At 38.7% G+C, this 16,202-nt stretch overlaps 1 protein-coding gene across 1 annotated transcript in view; it reads right to left on the reverse strand.

Annotated features, from left to right (window-relative positions):
- Window positions 1-16,202, reverse strand: part of Col4a6 (collagen type IV alpha 6 chain) — a 290,619-nt gene that overhangs the window by 149,371 nt on the left and 125,046 nt on the right. Inside the window, exon 3 of the mRNA XM_051141160.1 lies at window positions 4,703-4,786. Coding sequence (XP_050997117.1) covers window positions 4,703-4,786 — 84 coding nt within the window. The remainder of the gene's footprint in view (window positions 1-4,702; window positions 4,787-16,202) is intronic.

A 16,202-nucleotide genomic window follows, 5' to 3' on the forward strand; every position in this document is an offset into this window, starting at 1 on the left:
CCACCCAGTGGGGGATTTGGACAGACGCTGAGACTCACAGCTGGATTCTGGGTGGAGAGCTGAGAGTTGTATGGATGTGTGGGGAGCATGGAAGGATGGGGAGAGGAGTTGTCAAAAGTTCCACAAGGAGACTATCGAGGCTCGTGGATCTGGACCCAGGGGACCTGTACAAACTGATGTACCAACCAAGGATAATGCATGTCAACAACCTAGACCCCCTGTTCTTATGTAACAGTTGGGGTTGGGAGTGGTAGGTCGGAGGTTGGGCACTGCCTCTGATGTGAACTCTGGTGCCTGAGATTTGATCACTTCCCTTTGGTGGGGCAGTTTTGAGTGCACACAGAGGAAAGGTAAGCAGGCTATCCTGATGAAACCTGATAGGCTATGGTCAGGTGGTGGGGGTGGTGGGCCCCCCCCATCAGAGGTCTAGGGGAGGGGTATAGTGTTGAAGAAGGAGAAGAAGGAGAGAGGGTGAGAATGGGAATTATGTGAGTGAGAGCATAACTATTAGGATATAATCTGAATAAATTATAATAAATCAAAAATTAAAACAGAAAAAAGAAAATAAACAGCAATACTTGGGGTATGTGACAGTCTACAGTAAGAATCTTAGGGGTGCAAGCAATTAACAAATATAAAGCACCAGATCATAGTCCAACACTGTTTAATTATGTTAATGATCCTTTAGATAGTGAGGACTTTACAATGGTGTACATAAACACTAGAAGGCTGTGGAAACAAGTGCAACTCTGAAATAATTTTAACAACAACAATGGCAATGATGATGACAACAGCAGCCAACGTACTCCCATCCTCAATTTCAGACAAACAGACACTAACTGGCAATAACAGTCAATAATGCAGAGTCAGTTTTCAAATCCTGTAAAGGGTAAATGAAAGGGATGGATATGTCAGTCTTAAATGTTTTGCTTAGTCAAATGACAGGAAAACAAAATAAAAATAAAACCAAGAGAGCATATTTTTAGAAATGGTTCTTCGAGATAACAAAATGTATTCCCAAGAAAGAAAATTGAAACTCAAATATTAAATGTAAACTTAAATATCTAGTTTTGCTTCAAAGGGAACAGCTTTTATTTAACACTGGGAGATATATACCATCTTTTAAAATTTGTCACTTTTTATGGTAGGCTAAGATTTCAGTAACAAGATTTAAGCAACTCCTGTAGTACAGTTCTTAAGAAAAAAACACAGCAAGACTTTAGTAAGTGCAATGCTATTCCCCGACATTTGGCTAGAGCTTTTAACCAGGCATAGCATAATTTGGAGATGTCAGTTTGCTGTAGCTGTGGCCATAAAGGGCTGGGTTGCTATTTGTAGGCATGCTAGGTGTTGTGGAAATGTCCCAGTCAGTTCAAGAGGCCTTTGGCAAAGGAAAAGTACACACTGCCTCAGCAAGTTATGTAGCTGATGTCTCTTCAAGGCGGGAGGCGCCTGCCAGGGGCTGCAGCCTTGCTCAGGAGTGATCCAATCTTCCGCTCCCCTCCCAGCTGGAGAAGAACAGCTTGAAATCCAAATGGGGCCCGTCTGCTCAGCTAAGGAAAACAGTCTCAAATCTTTCTGACATCTGCACAAAAAGCGGAGCAAGAGGTTGTCCTGCATGGTTAATAGTGCTGAGGCCAGATTAAACAACTCTGCTTGGCCCTGGGAACTTAGGAGCACTGGGAGGGTGACAAAACAGGATGCAGTGGTTTTGTGGCTTTAAGCACTTATGTTCACAGCTTGTCTCAAGAGTGTGGGACTTACCTGTTTGTAAAAATATAACATTCTTAGCCGGGCATGGTGACTCACGCCTGTAATCCCAGCCCTTGGGAGGCAGAGGCAGGCGGATCACTGTGAGTTCGAGGCTAGCGTGGTCTACAAAGCGAGTCCTTGACAGCCAAGGCTACACAGGGAAACTATGTCTTGAAAAACCAAAACCAAACCAAGCCAAACCAAACCAAACCAAAAAACAACATTCTTGCTCTTGACTCATAAGATGTAGGTTGGTGCATTTCAATAAGCCTGATACAACAGTCTCAGGTATCTCAGTGATCACAAACGTTAAGAACCCATTTAACCGTGGAGACTGTATCTTCTAAATGCTGAGAAGGGGCCTTGCACAGTGATAGGTCATTTTCCTCTGTCCCTACCCATCCAACCACACATGTCTGCAAAGGAAAAGCCAGACTTGGTTCCAGATGTTTAGAACTCAAATGAGGGCTCCTGACTTCATTTTGAAAAATCAAACCTCAGCCCGGGGTTAAACAGTGAGGTAGCCAGAGACATGTTGCGCTTGGTGCAGGACCAGCCAGCTTCATTTCAGATGCATCACTATTAAATGATCCCAGTGTAATAAGCAGTCTAGGGCCTCTCAGTTCCCTGGTTGTTGAGTTACACTCCCCATTTCCACCCACCACGAACTTTGTGCCAAACTCCACATCTTATCTGCTTCCACAGGGGTCATTTTTAGTTAACATTTCTTTGCAACAATGAGAGTCATCACTTCAAATAGCAGTTAGAGGACATGTGCAGGAAATTCACAGAAGACAGACAAACTTTCAGGAAATATTTGGACATGTGCTGAGATTCACAGGCTGTCAGTGAATGAGGAAATTTTCACTCATATTAGCAAAACTGGCAATTACCTAGCAAAACATGAACATTCACATACAAAGTGAATAAGGATGAATTTGAAGATACTCTGTGGGGTAATTGTCCTGGTAGTTTTGAAAGTTAAAAAGGATCCCTAATGATTCTTGATTTTAGTGTTTATGTAGCTATCATCACAGGAAATCCGTTTAAATATTTCCAATATAGCATTGCTTTTTTGAAGGGGCAAAAATACAGGACAACCCAAAATGACCCACAAAAGGGACATTCATTCAATTAGAGATATAAGAAAAGCCATAAATGTTATAACACACAGACACACACAGACACACAGACACACACACACACACACACAGACACACACACACACACATCCAGAGCAGGGCCATTCCTGAAAACTAACAATGAAAAAACAAACAAACAAAAACAAAAACAAAAACAAAAAACCCACCAAAAACAAAAACAAAAAACCCAAAACCCTGAAAACAAACAACTGTCTCCACAACACATTTAAATTTTATTTGAGAAATAAAATTGTTTTAAAAAATGAAGAGTGAGTGAATATATAGATGTGTACCCAATACTGATTATATATAGAAAAGTCACAGAACAGTAGTAGTGGTACTAAGAGAACACCTAGGGAGTCTTTGTTCTGTCTGTACTTTTGGCACATTGATTACAAGTGAATTGAGGCCCCTAAGATGGCTCAGCTGCTAAAGGTGTTTTCTGCCAAAACTGACAACCTGAGTTCCGTCCCTAGGATCCAAATGGTACAAAGAGAGAACCAACTCCCAGTTGTTATCCACCGACGTCTGCATGCATGACCAAAATAAATCAATGTAGTAAGAATCCTTTTAAGAGAATGCATTGGCCTTGGTGGCTACAATAAACATAGCTTCACTAGAAGGGAAGAGTGGATGAGCGAGGGAAGTAAATGGCTAAGAAATCAAAAGGCCCACGTAATACCCAGGAATCTGTCATCAATTTGCTATGTGACCCCAGGAAGTCAGTGTCCTTCTGAATCTGTTTCCTCTGTACAATCAGTGGCTAAGATGAAGAGCTCTCTACAAGGCCTTCCTTTTCCGATAGCTTCTGATTCTCTAAATTCATGTCTTTAATGTATAATGGGCATGATCTTTTCAAATGAAGAGATGGCTTTTTATTCTTTTCCTTTAGATTCTGGCATAGTTTGACATTTCACGTTACTGCAAATGGAAGATAATGAAAGAGAAGGCGGAACGGTCACCGTGTTCCCTGTTTGGCTATATTTTTGAAGGTTTGGTTGACCTATTTGTGCTACTGCCTTCTTTTGACAGTATAAGCTCTTTGGCTTATTTGAATCTGATGAGAATGCACACATAACATCATTCTAGAAGTTAGACTATTTGAATTTTACACAGCAGCCATACGCTCTGAGGAAAATCTATCCATAATCTTAGTGGCGTGAATGTCCTTGAATACATTTTCTATTTTATTCTTAAGACAGGCTTATTTGGTGCAAATCACATGGTGGCTAAGTGTACATATGCAGCGTTTATTGTAATTCACATGCAGTTTTTTATGGATGTGTAAGATGTGCTTTAAAACATATGCTTTATTTTAATAGAATATGTGCAAACCATTTTTATAGTTTCCTCTGAACCTTACAGTTTCCCCATACTCTGGATTCTAGCCCCAATAAGCCAGTGATCTAGGACAAGTTGCATCCCAATCTGTAGATAAAAGCTGGATCACCTGTCCCCTAGAGTAGCAGAGAGAAACTAAGTGAATATAAATGAGCAATGAAATTCTCCACATATCTACAAACATTATCATAATCGGGTTCTGCACAGTCTAACTAGCTTTTGGAGACACTCCAATGACACTGTCGCGGAACCTTGGCATTAAGTCAGTGATGGTCCCTCAGAGTGTCGGCCAGTCTCTTTCTGCTTTTAGTAGTGAGCAAAGTGCCTTCCAGCTTGCTCTCTGAACTTTGCTCGTGCTATGAGGTCATAAAAGTAAATTCAACACTATTGAATTTGAAAGGAAACAGTTAAAACAGATAACATCCCCTGTGACTATTTGTCTTTCAACAGTGCAATAAGCAACTTACCCTCCCTCCCTTCTCAAGAGAGCATGTACAGCCTCCACTGCAATCTTGGCCCCAACATGGCTTTGCATAGGACTTCTTCTGTCCCTATTGAAAAACAGAGAAAGCATTAGTAGAGCATGTGAACCAGAGAAAATCATTACCCCAGTGAGCCTAGCCTTTAGTCACATTCCTCTTAACCAAATAACAGACTAATGACTTCTCCCAATGATGTCGTTATTTGAAAAGAAGACTCATCTTATGCTAGCATCCTTTTAGGTAAAGTCTATACTTCATCAAATAGTCATTTTTGGATCTGGTTGAGAAATGCTGGTATACACACTACCTCATAAATAGAAACTCCAGTCACAGAATCCAAGACAATGTGTGTTATATAGGGCTGATGGGAGAAGGTGTCCAGAGGTGTATGGATTTGTACTTAGTGGCAAAGCAGCAGTTGTAGGCTGACTGCCTAGGAGAACTTGCTAGAAATATAGTGCGGATGAAAATAGTGATCTTGAACCCTGCTTCCATCTCCTTAGACTTCATTTTCAGCACACCATTTAAACTTATAGTGGTACTCCAGAACCTCATAAGTCAGATTCAAATTGCTCAGGTGGCATCACACACTATTCTTGGAACTATTTAACTTCCTTTCCCTCTTTACCCTGCTTGATGATGACATTGATGATGCTGATAAGAGCGATGACTAGCTGAAGTTCATTTGACCTTCAAATGACCTGATATATGAGCACACTGGTAAAACTCACCTCAGTCTTTCCCTCGGACATTCATCTTTAATAACATGTGCAGTCATTCATTCTATTTAAAAATCTCAGCATGTGGACTAGGGTGAGTTCCAACGGACTAGATTAGTGACTAACAAATGGGTTGCTATGAAACGGTTTCCCCAGCTGGGCATGTTGGCCCACACCTGTAATCCCAGCACTCAGGGAGGCAGAGTCAGGCAGATCACTGTGACTTCAAGGCCAGCTTGGTCTACAAAGTCAGTTCCAGGACAGCCAAGGCTATACACAGAGAAACCCTGTAACAAACAAACATACAAACAAACAAAGAAACAAACAAATGTTTCCATTGGTGTTTTGGTTTCTTCTTCAAGTTTTGCTCATGCCACATATATCATACAGTTTCCTGATCTTGAACTTCCCCACCAACAAAAATCACAGTTTTTCAAACTCTACACTATGATTTTAGTTGAGGTCATGTGACTGAGAATGTAAGTTGTCACAACGTTTTTGCAACAATACATGTTTCTGAACATGTAACCACCAAAAGCTAATTTAAAATCAAACATATGTGAGTCTAAGGTGTTTCTGGCTGCACTCTCCTGTGTTGTGTCAGTGTCTTCACTGCAGCCTTGGTTCTGAACACACAGCATGAGTATTGTGCTCTGTGCCTATTGCCACATTACACAGTGCCAATGGACAGTGCCAGAGACACTGCTGCATGAACTTACAACTGTGTATATTATGAACTGCAGTGTTTTTACAGGACATGAAAAGTTTCCTGCTTGTGTAGACATGTCATGACTTAGTTACAGAAAATAAAGACTTTCTCTGGTTCCCTGCCATCATTCCTCAGCATGTATCAGATTAGTATGTCTTAGGATTTTATTATGTTAGAATGTTTGAGTTTTAAAATTTTTTGTTCAAGTTGTTAACTTAGGGTTTATAATCATTAAACAAATTTTGACTTGGCATTAAGGCATGATCTCCAACAATCTTTAAATTGACCCTAAATATGTGCCTGCTGTTTATTTACACAGCGCAGTGTTCTCAGCATTGACTGTTATAAAATAAAAATATTGATCAACTCAGTAAAAAATATTAAAGGTGTTGTATGTCCTGCATCATCAAATATTCAACTAAGACTTAATTCTTTGTGTAAAAACAAATGAATATATCTGTCTCATTAGTATACAAATTTGCTTTCATTTTGAAAAATAATATTCTACCAGAGAATTATTTTAAACTAAAAATTTTAATGACCTGATTTGCCACAGGAACAGCATCACTTCTTGGAATGTTCTTCCTCAGATGGTTTTTCTTTCTTTTTTTTTTCTGGCTTCTTTCTATAAGCTATGTCTTGATTTCATGGTTTTTAGGCCACTCCAGAGAATTCGCCTTGTGGTAGTCCCTAGTTACTTCCTTTGTTACCTTTTCAGCATCAGAAATCATCGTTCCCAACTAGAACACAAACTCTCTTTCATTAAGGACATCATCTGTCTTGGACTAACACTATAACCTCAATGCCTAAAGCAATAGATGATCCTCAAGTAATGATTGATGACTACATTAATAAAACCATGACATGAATCAAGACTAACCTTAAAGACTTGACTTTAACATGTAGGCTTTAGTGTTTTCTAAGTCCTCTTTCTGCCAGAGCCACAACCAAGGACTCCAGATGGAGGAAAACTGCTATCTGACCTTACTCACCTTGGAAAAAAGCTAAGCATAAATTCTAACTAATATCTGAAACACAAAGTTTATCTTTAGGGTGGATTTGGCATCATTCAACTTTTTTGTTTAATAATGGCAATTTTCCCTCAACAAGAAAGGCATATTTATGAGATGGCCTCATACTTAAACATTCTCCCCTCTCTCTGTGTAATGTGTGCCGTTTCCTAATTCTCAGAGAGCACTGTGAATTTTTCAGATGGTCTCTTATCTCTTTAGACATTCCCACAATACTTTATCACCATAACACCTCCAGAATAAGGTAGTGATGGCAGAGCTATGACAAAATATTGCTATTTTAGATTCCAAACACCTTCCAGATAGGAGCTATTTTATCTCACTTCTATGCCTTTGACATGCTACGTGGTACTGTACACTTTCCAGTTTGTCCTCCATTTTACAGTATACACACTGGCAAGTTTTTCATAAGAATAAGATCAAGAGATGCTCTGAGTGGAGGTGGCTTGGAGCTAGTGGAGACCAGGAAGAAAATAAAAGTAAAACCAAAAGAGCAACTCATTTATATTACAAATTTTTATTACCTTTCTTTGTAATCCTGTAGAGAATGTGATAGGTTTCCACACTGCTTTTAAATTTCACCTTTGTCATATTGTTTCACACTGAACACTCTTTTTCTTGGTATTATGGTTATTTTTTATTTGCTTGACCACATATTTCTGCATTCTAAACCACTCTTCAGAGAATGTTTCTAATTAGTAGGAAGAGAAAATATTGCATGCTGTAAAGGGGGAAAGCTATATCCCTCAACTGAGAGTACTCAACAGGTGTCTTTTGGAACCATGTTACAGTTCCATACGGCATCTGTTTGGTCTCCCATAAAAATCAGTAAGAACTTCCATATTTAAACTATAGAAGTCATGGGGCTTGATAAGACAGGAGAGTAAAATGCCAATGACAGGAGCTGAGTAAAAATATAAGAGACAGAAATTAAGTTTTTCTAGGAATTCTGATAGGCAGGGAGGCATCATTGTTCTCTGTCACTGAGGCAAGTCACTAGAGAAGTCCCATTAGTCATAAGGCAATCTCCTGTAATGCCAGCCTTGGCAATATCCTCAGGAGTACTCACTCACAGTGGCATGCGCAAAGTAAAGGCCTGAAGGAAGCCTATGCTCTAACCTGACTTGGATGGGGACAGTCAAGTCTTGGGTTTCTCAGTAGTCATTTGTACCCTTGAGTACTCTCAGCTTCCTCTGAAAATCCAACCCTCTACATATACCTACAGAAATCAAGGCTATGAAGACCTTCAGAGATAGTCTACTGCAGTGTTTTCCTATAGCTCTATCAGACCATCAGCATATCATTTCTCTACAAGTATTTATTACTTTCATTTTTAGTTCCAAAAAGAAAGTGATTGGAATAAGTTATAATAAGAATGCAACAGCCTGATCCAGTGGTGCAGGACTATAATGCCAACAACTTGGGTGGCTGAGGATGGAAGATCACAAAGTCAAGGATAGTCTGAAAAACTTAGTGAGATTGTGTCTCAAAATAAAAAAGTAAAAAAATGGGTAGAGATGTAGCTTAATAGTAGAGTGCTACTCTAGCATATGCAAGGCCATAGGTTTAATGCTCAGGGCAAAAAGTAAGGATGTAATCGATGATTTGAAAACCATATATTATGACCTAATTATATTGTGAAGAAAAAAGGCCATTTCAAATGAAGCAATAGGTATTTTGATATTTAAAACACATCCATAGCTATAATGGAAAGTATAATGACACAGGTAGAGGCGAGCAGCCGTATATAGAATCATCACAAACATGTGTTCCTGCTGAATTGGAGACACTGGCTATGGCACTGGTAACTCAAATATCGGGATTGATTAGAGGCCAGAACAGTGTGATATGACCCAGATTTCCTACTACAACAAGCCCTGGTTATTCCAACACAACTGAGTCACAAAAATGATTTTAAATACAATCTTATAAAGATGATAGAGCTCCTTACAGCAGAAATAAGCAAATTCCTTAAAGAAATCTAGGAAAACATAAACAAATAGGTGAAGGAAATGAATAAGACTGTTGAAGACCTGAAAATGGAAATAGAATCAATAAAAAAACCACGCGCGCACACACACACACACACACACACACACACACACACACACACACACACCTAAACTGAGGGAATCCTGGAGATGGAAAATCTAGGTAAACAAAAAAAATACTCATACAAGCATTATCAACAGAATGCAGAGGTGGAAGAAAGAATCTCAAGTGTAGAAGATACAGTAGAAGAAATTGATACAGCAAAGAAAATGCTAAATATAAAATGTTCCTGACACAAAATATCCAGAAATTTTTTGACACTGTGAAAACACTAAACCTAAAAATCATATAAATAGGAGGAGAAAAGTCCCAGGTCTAAGGCCAAGAACATATTTTCAACAAAATCATAGAAAGGTAGGCTCCTAAGGGGATATGAAGGGGACTCTGGCAGAGACTCCTAGTAGATTAGATATAATGGAACTAATAGATGCTACGAATCAAATGCACCTAACAGATATCTACAGAATATTTTACCCAAACACAAAACTTCACTGAATCTTCTCCACAATTGAACATATACTTGGTCACAAAACAAGTCTCAACAGATACATGAAAAGTGAAATAACTCCCTTTACCTTATCAGACCACCATAGATTAAAGCTGAATTTCAACAACAACAGAAACAACAAAAAGACTACAAACTCACAGAAACTGAACAACTCTCTACTCAATGACCACTGACTGGGTCAGAAAGAAAATAAAGACTTTCTAGAGTTCAATGAAAATGAAGGCACAACATATCCAAACTTATGAGATACAATGCAAGTAGTGCAAAGAGGAAAGTTCATAGCACTAAGTTACTTCATAAAGAACTTGAAGAGATCACATACTAGCAACTTAACACCACACAGGAAAACTCTAGAACAAAAAGAAACAAACACACCCAAGAAGAGTAGATGACAGGAAATAGTCAAACTGAGGGCTGAAGTCAAGAAATTGGAAACAATAGAGAGAATCAATGAAACCAAGAGCTGGTTCTTTTGAGAAAATCAACAAGATAGACAAATCCTTAGCAAAACTAACTAAAAGGTAGTGAGACGGCATCCAAATTAACAAAATCAGAAATGAAAAGGGAACCTAACAACAGACACCTAGGAAATCCAAAGAATCATTAGGTTTTATTTCAGAAACCTGTACTCCATAAAATTGAAAAATCTATAAGCACAAATTTCTTGATAGATATCACTCACCAAAGTTAAATAAATCAAGATCAGACAGACAATTTAATAGATCTATAACTCCTCTTAAGGAAAGAGAAGCAGTCATTAAAACTCTCCCAACAACAAGAAAAAGCCCAGACCAGACAGTTGTGCAGAGTTCTACCAGACTTTCAAAGAAGGCCCAATACCAATACTTTTCATATTATTCCACAGAATAAAAAAAGAAGAAAGAAACATTGACAAATTAATCTTATGAGGTCAGTCTATGATACACAAACCGCACAAGGACTCAACAAAGAAAGAATGACAGACCGTTTTTCCTCATGATCATTGATTCAAAAATATGAAAAGTAGATCAATAAAATATGATAGGGATTTAAAGTGAATTAAAAATTAAATTATACAATTTAAAAATCAAACTTCAAATTATTAAAAAAATATAAGCAAACCAAATCCAAGAACACATCAAAAAGATCATCCACAATTATCAAGTAGGCTTCATTCCATAGTGGCAAAAAGTGTAAACAAAATGAAAGAAAAAATGCATGCTCATCTCATTACATGCTGAAAAAGCCTTGGACAAAAATCTAACACCCTGTCATGATAAAAGTCTTGGAGAGCAGTGTGTGTTAGTGCAGGCCTGTAATCCCAGCACACAAACTTGAGGCCAGCTTCAAACTCCCCTACAACCCGCCCCTCCCAAAGTCTTAGAGAGACAAAGATACAAAGAACATACCTAAAGATAACAAAGGCAATATAAGGCAAGCCTATAGGCACAATCAAATTAAACAGAGAAAATTAAATTAAAGCAATTCCATTAAAATCAGGAATAAGACAAGACTGTCCACTCTTTCCATACCTACTCAATATCGTACTTAACGTTTTAGCCACAGCAATAAGACAACTAAAGAAGGTCAAGGGGATAAAAACCGGGAAGGAAGGAAGTCAAAGGATTGCTATTTGGAAATCATATGATAGTGTCCTGCACAATAAAAGAACTTCAAGGGGCATCACCATTCCTGATTTCAGTCTGTACTACAGAATAATCATAATTAAAAAAACACATGAGATTTGGTATAAAAACAGACAGGTGGATCAATGGAATAAAATAGAAGACCTAGACATAAAGCTACACACCTAGGAACACCTCATTTTTGACAAACAAACCAAAATTATACAATTGGAAAAAGAAACCATCTTCAACAAATGATGCTGGTCTAACTGGATGTCAGGACATAGAAGGTTGTGACTGCATTCATATTTACCATCTTACACAAAACATAGGTCCCAGTGGATTAAAGATCTTAAAATAAAACCAGACACACTAAATCTGTTAGAAGAAAAAGTAGGGAGAGCCTCGAACTCATTGGCAGAGGAGACAACTTCCTGAACAGAACACTAATAGCATAGGGTCTAAGATCAAGAATTAATAATTGAAACTGCATGAAACTGAGAAGTTTCTGTAGGGCAAAGGAAACCATCAATAGGACAAAATGGCAGCCTACAGAATGGGAAAAGATCTCCACCATCCCCACATCTGCCAGAGGGCTAGTATCCAAAATATATAAAGAACTCAAGAAACTAGACATCAACAAACCAAACAATCCAATTTAAAATGGGGTACAGAACTAAACAAAGAATTCTCAACATCTCAAATGGCTAAGAAGAATTTAAAGAAAAGTTCAACATTCTTAGCCATCAGGGAAGTGCAAATCAAGATGACTCTAAGATTGCATTTTACATCTTTCAGAATGGCTAAGCACAAGTGATTACACATGTTAATGAAGATATGGAGCAAGGGGAACACTCCTCCACTGCTGGTGGTATCAGTAATGTACAAGTTGTATAGCTACTTTAGAAATCAATCTGGAGTTTTTTCAGAAAATTGAGAACCACTCTAGTCCAAACCCTATAAAACTCCTGGCATACACTCAAAAGATGCTCCAACACACAACAAGGATACTTGCTCAACTATGTTCATAGCAGCTTTACCCTTAACAGCCAGAAACTGGAAACAACCCAGATGTCTCTCAGCCAAAGAATTGATAAAAAAAAATGTGGCACATTTACATAATGGAATACTACTTAGCCATGAAAAACAAGGGCATCATGAAATTCACAGGCAAATGGAACTAGAAAAAAAATCACCCTGAGTAGGTAACCCAGACACAGAAAGATGAATGTTGTACATATTTACTTCTAAGTGGATATTAACTGTAAAAGATAACCATGCTATAATCCATAGATCCAGAGAAACTAGGTAATAAGGAGAGCTCTATGGGGGAATGCATGAATATCTTCAGGAAGGGGAAATAGGACAGCCACCATAGTTATGGTTTTAGGGGGTGGAGGTGGGAACAGAAGGGATCAGGTCAGAGGAGGATGGAGAGAGAGTACTGGGAGAGACAACTTGCATGGGGGGGGCGGTCATTTCCAGAATGATGTCAAAACCCAGTGCAATGGAAACTCCCAGGAATCTATGAGGGTAACCTTAGCTAAGACTCCTAGCAATGGGGGATTTGGAGCCTGAATTGTCCATCTCTTATAACCAGGCAAGACTTCCAGTGGAGGGATTGGGACACCAATCCAGCCACATAATCATCAACCTATAATTTGTTATACCTATCAGTTATGTTGGGGTAAATGTGGCACAGATATTTTTGGGAGTGGCTAACAAGTGACTGGTCTAGCTTGAGACCCAGGCCATGAGAGGGAGCCCACCCATACATTGCCTGAAGGGACAGAACCCAGAGGCTGGATAGCCCAGAGACGTAGGATAGAACCAAACACAACGAGCAAAAAAAAATGATGCCTAGCGATATTTTGTTATACTCGTAGATTGGTGACTACCAAAGTTGTCATCAGAGAGGCTTTATCCAGCAACTGATAGGAGCAAATGCAGAGACCCACAGCTTGGGAATCCTGAAGAAGAGGGGAAGGAAGAATTGTAGAAGCCTGAGGGATCAAAACACCACAAGAAAACCCATAGCATCAACTTACCTGGGCTCATAGGGGCTCACAGAGACTAAACAGACCATCAGAGAGCCTACGGGGATCTGACGTAGGCCCTTTGCATATATGTTATAGTTGTGTAGCTTGGTGTTTTTGTGGGACTCCTAACAGTCAGAGCAGGGGCTGTCTCTGACTGTTTTGCCTGCTTTAGAGACCCTTTCCTCCTACTGGCTTACCTTTTCCAGGCTTAATGGGGAGGGTGCTTAGTCTATCTGCAACTTGATATGCCATATTTGATTGGCATCCATGAGAGGCCTTTCCTTTTTTGAATAGAAACAGAGGAGGAATGGATAGGCATGAGGGTGGTGGGGGGGACAGAGGAAAGATGGAGGGGATTGTGAGGAGAGGAGGTGAAACTGTGGTTGGAACATAAAAAATTTTTTTTAAATAAAAAAGCCCACCTTTTGTGAGCCTTTTTTGGAGGGAGGAACAGGAGAATACAAGTGATGGGATAACAATTGAGTTGTGATCTGAATAAGTTAATTAAATAAAAAATAGGAAGAAAACGCTAAAAACAGCTCATTCAATGACCAATTTTCTTTAAAGGCTACGAAATTCAGGTTCGGCTGTTATATGACTTCCTCAACAAAGAACGGCAAATACCAGAGTTGGGCAAAGAAACCAGGTATTTTTGTCAATAGTCTCTCTTTTTCCTCTCGGATTTATTGCCACTAGCTCCAAGATTAGTCTGAAAATGAGCAGCCAGGGAAAACAAGGGATATTGTTAGATTTGAGTCTTTATGCAGTTACCAACAATATTACATTGGTTTCTTTACATTACCACCTTACCATTATTGCATTTCTTAGAAAACTGTCATATGACTTGTGTAACTAGTTTTGGAACAAAAGAATGTCAATTTGTGGCCATTTTCTAGATTAAAAAATAACACCAAAAATGTAGGTGTTTCAGAGACGGTAGCATCCAGCAGCACTGCTAGCATGAGCATCTGCAACACACCATGCTAAATAGTTCATGCCTTTTATCTCATAGAAATGTCCTTCCTACACTGCGGGGCACGTACTGTTACTATCATATTTCACAGAGGAGACAGCTGAGGTTTGGAGGAGTTAAGCTGACATCTGTCTGGGGTCACAAGGTTTCAATCCCAAGCTTGCTTTCCAAATCTCAGACCATTTCCTCCAAATCAGATCCCCTTTAACAGCATCCTACAGTTTCTCAACATTGTTCTAATAATACAGAGAAGTCCAATACATCTTTGAACAGTTCTAAAGCAAAATCTGCTCAATGAAATAAAAACAAATGCACATGTCAAAGCACACTGAGTTCTATCCCAGGCTTAATGTGCATTTCCCTTTGAAGAAAAGGTCTCCATGATTTTATGAATGAAAGTCTGAGAAGAGAAGGAAGCAAGCTGTGAGAGCTGGCTCCCTACCAGAGGGACTTGTCACCCACATTTTATCTTAAAGAAGGAGCTGACCAGACACTGCTGAGCAGTTCTCAAAGGCACTTCCCTCTAACATCTGCTCAACTGTATTCACATCATACACAAACATAGACAGGCTCAGGAGTGGGAGAGAGTGAGTATTCTGGCTAGTGTAGAAAAAGCTCTACATATCTAGAATGAAGTAGGACCTCCAGGGATGTAGCATTGCTTTGCTAGAACTTAAATTTGCCTAGCAAGTGCTTAACACACAATCTAAATGCTGCCTAGATATATTTTTTAAACAGATGGTGTTTTTTTTAATCTCTGCTAATATTCCTGAGAATTTACAAAAGACAATATTTTCCCAAGCCTAATTATTGGTCATGACTGAGGGATACTCATGTGTTAACATTGGAAGACAGCAGATGAGGCGAAAGTCCCACAGTTTGCAGGTAATTAGAGTAGCTAGACTTAGCAAATAAAAATATAGTATGCCAAGAACATCTTAGTACCATGCATGTCCTCAAACTGTATATTACATGTAGTTGTAAGGATGTAATTACACTAAAAGACTTCTCATTATTTAAAAATTGAAATGTAACTAGCTGTCCCATATTTTATCTGAAGACCATACAAGTAGTATCCAGACATTTGTGTGTCAAGTCCAGATGTGGTACACGTCAAATGTAACATTCAGTAAGAATGTTAAAGTATAAACTCTGCAACATTCATTTAGGAAAATTAAGAGAGAGCACGTTTCTTTCACAATGAGATAAAAAAAAATTATTTGTGTTCTAATATAGAGTTTCTCAACCTGTGGGTTGCAACCCTAAGGCAACCATCTGCATATCAGATATTTACATTATGATTAATAAGAGTAGTAAAATTCCAGTTATGGAATAGCAATAAAAAGAATTTTATCGTTGGGGGTCACCATAACATGAGGAAGCACATTAAAGGGTTACAGCATTAGGAAGGCTGAGAGCCACTGTTCTAATGTATTATAAGAGGTGAGAGGAGAAACGTAAAGTTATGACTATTATTGTAAGGGTTAAATTCAGTAATTTATACCCAAAAAACAATTGTTCATTGAGTGCTTGCTGTGTCTCAGTGTCTGTGGTAGACTCTGGGAATACGATATGAAGAATTGAACATGACTTTCACATGGATGTTCATACCTGTTTTCTTCATTTGGAGATAGTCTAAGTACTCATTAGCATGCGTATAAAGACATTGGGATGTATTTTGTAAAATGATATAGTGTGTGTCAGTAAAAGAAATAAAGTATTGATTCATAGAGCCACAAAGTTAAGTCTCATGGTTATGTTAAAAGAAGTAGAAACAAAAGATTTTCCTTAGAGGACTCTCTCGAATAGACGAAATGTATATAAGTTCACATAAATCAGAATAGAGGCTA

The sequence above is a fragment of the Acomys russatus genome, chromosome X (assembly GCF_903995435.1).
Source record: "Acomys russatus chromosome X, mAcoRus1.1, whole genome shotgun sequence".
Taxonomy (NCBI): Eukaryota; Metazoa; Chordata; class Mammalia; order Rodentia; family Muridae; genus Acomys; species Acomys russatus.